Source organism: Rhea americana, unplaced genomic scaffold (assembly GCF_003343005.1).
Source record: "Rhea americana isolate MKP2758 unplaced genomic scaffold, rheAme1 scaffold_9, whole genome shotgun sequence".
Lineage (NCBI taxonomy): Eukaryota > Metazoa > Chordata > Aves > Rheiformes > Rheidae > Rhea > Rhea americana.
Window position 1 is genome coordinate 4,280,714 of NW_028187088.1, and position 1,626 is coordinate 4,282,339.

The window sequence follows — 1,626 nt, forward strand, 5'->3', positions numbered from 1 at the left end:
TTGTTGCTGTTGTTTTTTTTTGTTCAGTTCTAATTGCTAATGGAAGGAAGCCCAAGATCAGAAAATATGATCTGTTACCATGATGATTAAATTTCCTTAACCAAACTCAGATACCAGGTGTCCTTCATGAAATRTTCCAATCAACCAGTTTATTACAGTACTGCATTATACAACTAAACGGAAAACTTATTCCAAGACAAGGATGTGTTTACCTTTACATGGAGATTAGTTATAGAAGCACTGTCAGCACTTAAGGCAAACCATTCACAGTACATTAAGAGAGGCAATTAGAGCAAAAACCATCTTCAGCATTATTGTTCTTACTAATTAGCAGTAGTCCAGAGACACAAGAACATCAATAATAATATGAGCAGTGAATTTGTACCCTCAACTTGCAGGGAAAAGAAAACAACTAAAATACATATTTTTGTTGAGAACYGAAACATGTATATTTAACAAGATATCATCCTCATTAGCAGCCCCTTGGGGGTTTTAACAAAACTGCTCAAATAATTAGACCACAGGCATTCACTTTTCTTCCATTTCAGTTATAATTTTTTAATAAATCGTCAGAGGAGTAGAAGTAATGGCCCCACAGTTTTTCAGAACAAAGTCACTCTGAATGCCCTACCTGATGCAACTCATAACAGCATCCCTTTTCAAAAAAAAATCTGTTTTTCATAAATCAATTAAACAGCTTTTATTTAATGCAACGCCCCAGATTAACGATCGTTCTTTGGGGAGGGCCAAGTTCTTCAAGGATTGAAAGGGGGAGTGGGGGAAGAGACATAGACGGAGCTTGCATGAGCACACACACAGGTTTGGGTCCCTTGCCTTAGGGTACATACCTTCCCAACGGCCGGTCAGCACCAGAGCCCTGTTAATGACAATATCAATCTCTCTGGCACCATATCCCACAGCCAGTTTTATTTCATCCACTCTGGTTTGTAGAGGCATCTGCCCAGAGGGAAAACCAGCAGCCACTAGGAAGAATAGAGGTGGGGAGGAGAGAAAAGTTGTTTCACAGACAGACCATAAAATTGCATATGCCTCTAATACATCAAGAAGTTTGTAATTTATTCTTTTTTTAATCCCTATCATAGATTCAAAAATCTAAAGGCAATCTTGTCTTCAATGTCCAAAAGCATTAGCTTTTCCCTCAAGAACCGGTACTTTGTCCAGTATTTTATATGATGCTGACTGTAGCTTGCAAAGTGGTCTCTTTTACATGCCTTAAATTTTCACAAAACAGCCTAAGTAAGGAAGCACTGTACCTATTCCCTCTGGCAGAACTGAACAAGCAAGGATTGAACTCACATATGGAGTAATATACGCTTTTTTAATTCTTCCTAATTCTTTTAAGTAGYATTTCAAGCTAAATCCCAGTAATATTTTTAACAGCTAAATCACAATATAGTAAAAACTGTTTGCATTGRGGTCTTCTTAAAATAACCTTTATAATGTTTCAGTACAAAACCCAAAAGTAACTTTGGAAGTGGAAGAAATGCCTTTGCTGAAAATTCTTTTTCTTTCTGAGTGACAGATGTATTTAGTATCTTTTTTCCCCACAAAAGAATGAAATAAACACACACACACACACACCAAAAAAAGACTTATTTAACAACA

At 36.7% G+C, this 1,626-nt stretch overlaps 1 protein-coding gene across 3 annotated transcripts in view; it reads right to left on the reverse strand.

Moving 5' to 3' along the window:
* Positions 1 to 1,626, reverse strand: part of DERA (deoxyribose-phosphate aldolase) — a 52,211-nt gene that overhangs the window by 34,206 nt on the left and 16,379 nt on the right. For 2 of the 3 annotated variants that reach the window (XM_085324028.1, XM_085324030.1), the window contains one exon: positions 849 to 983. The exons of the other annotated variant lie outside the window; for it this stretch is intronic. In XM_085324028.1, the coding sequence (XP_085180154.1) occupies positions 849 to 983 (135 nt within the window). The remainder of the gene's footprint in view (positions 1 to 848; positions 984 to 1,626) is intronic. 3 annotated transcript variants of the gene reach the window in all.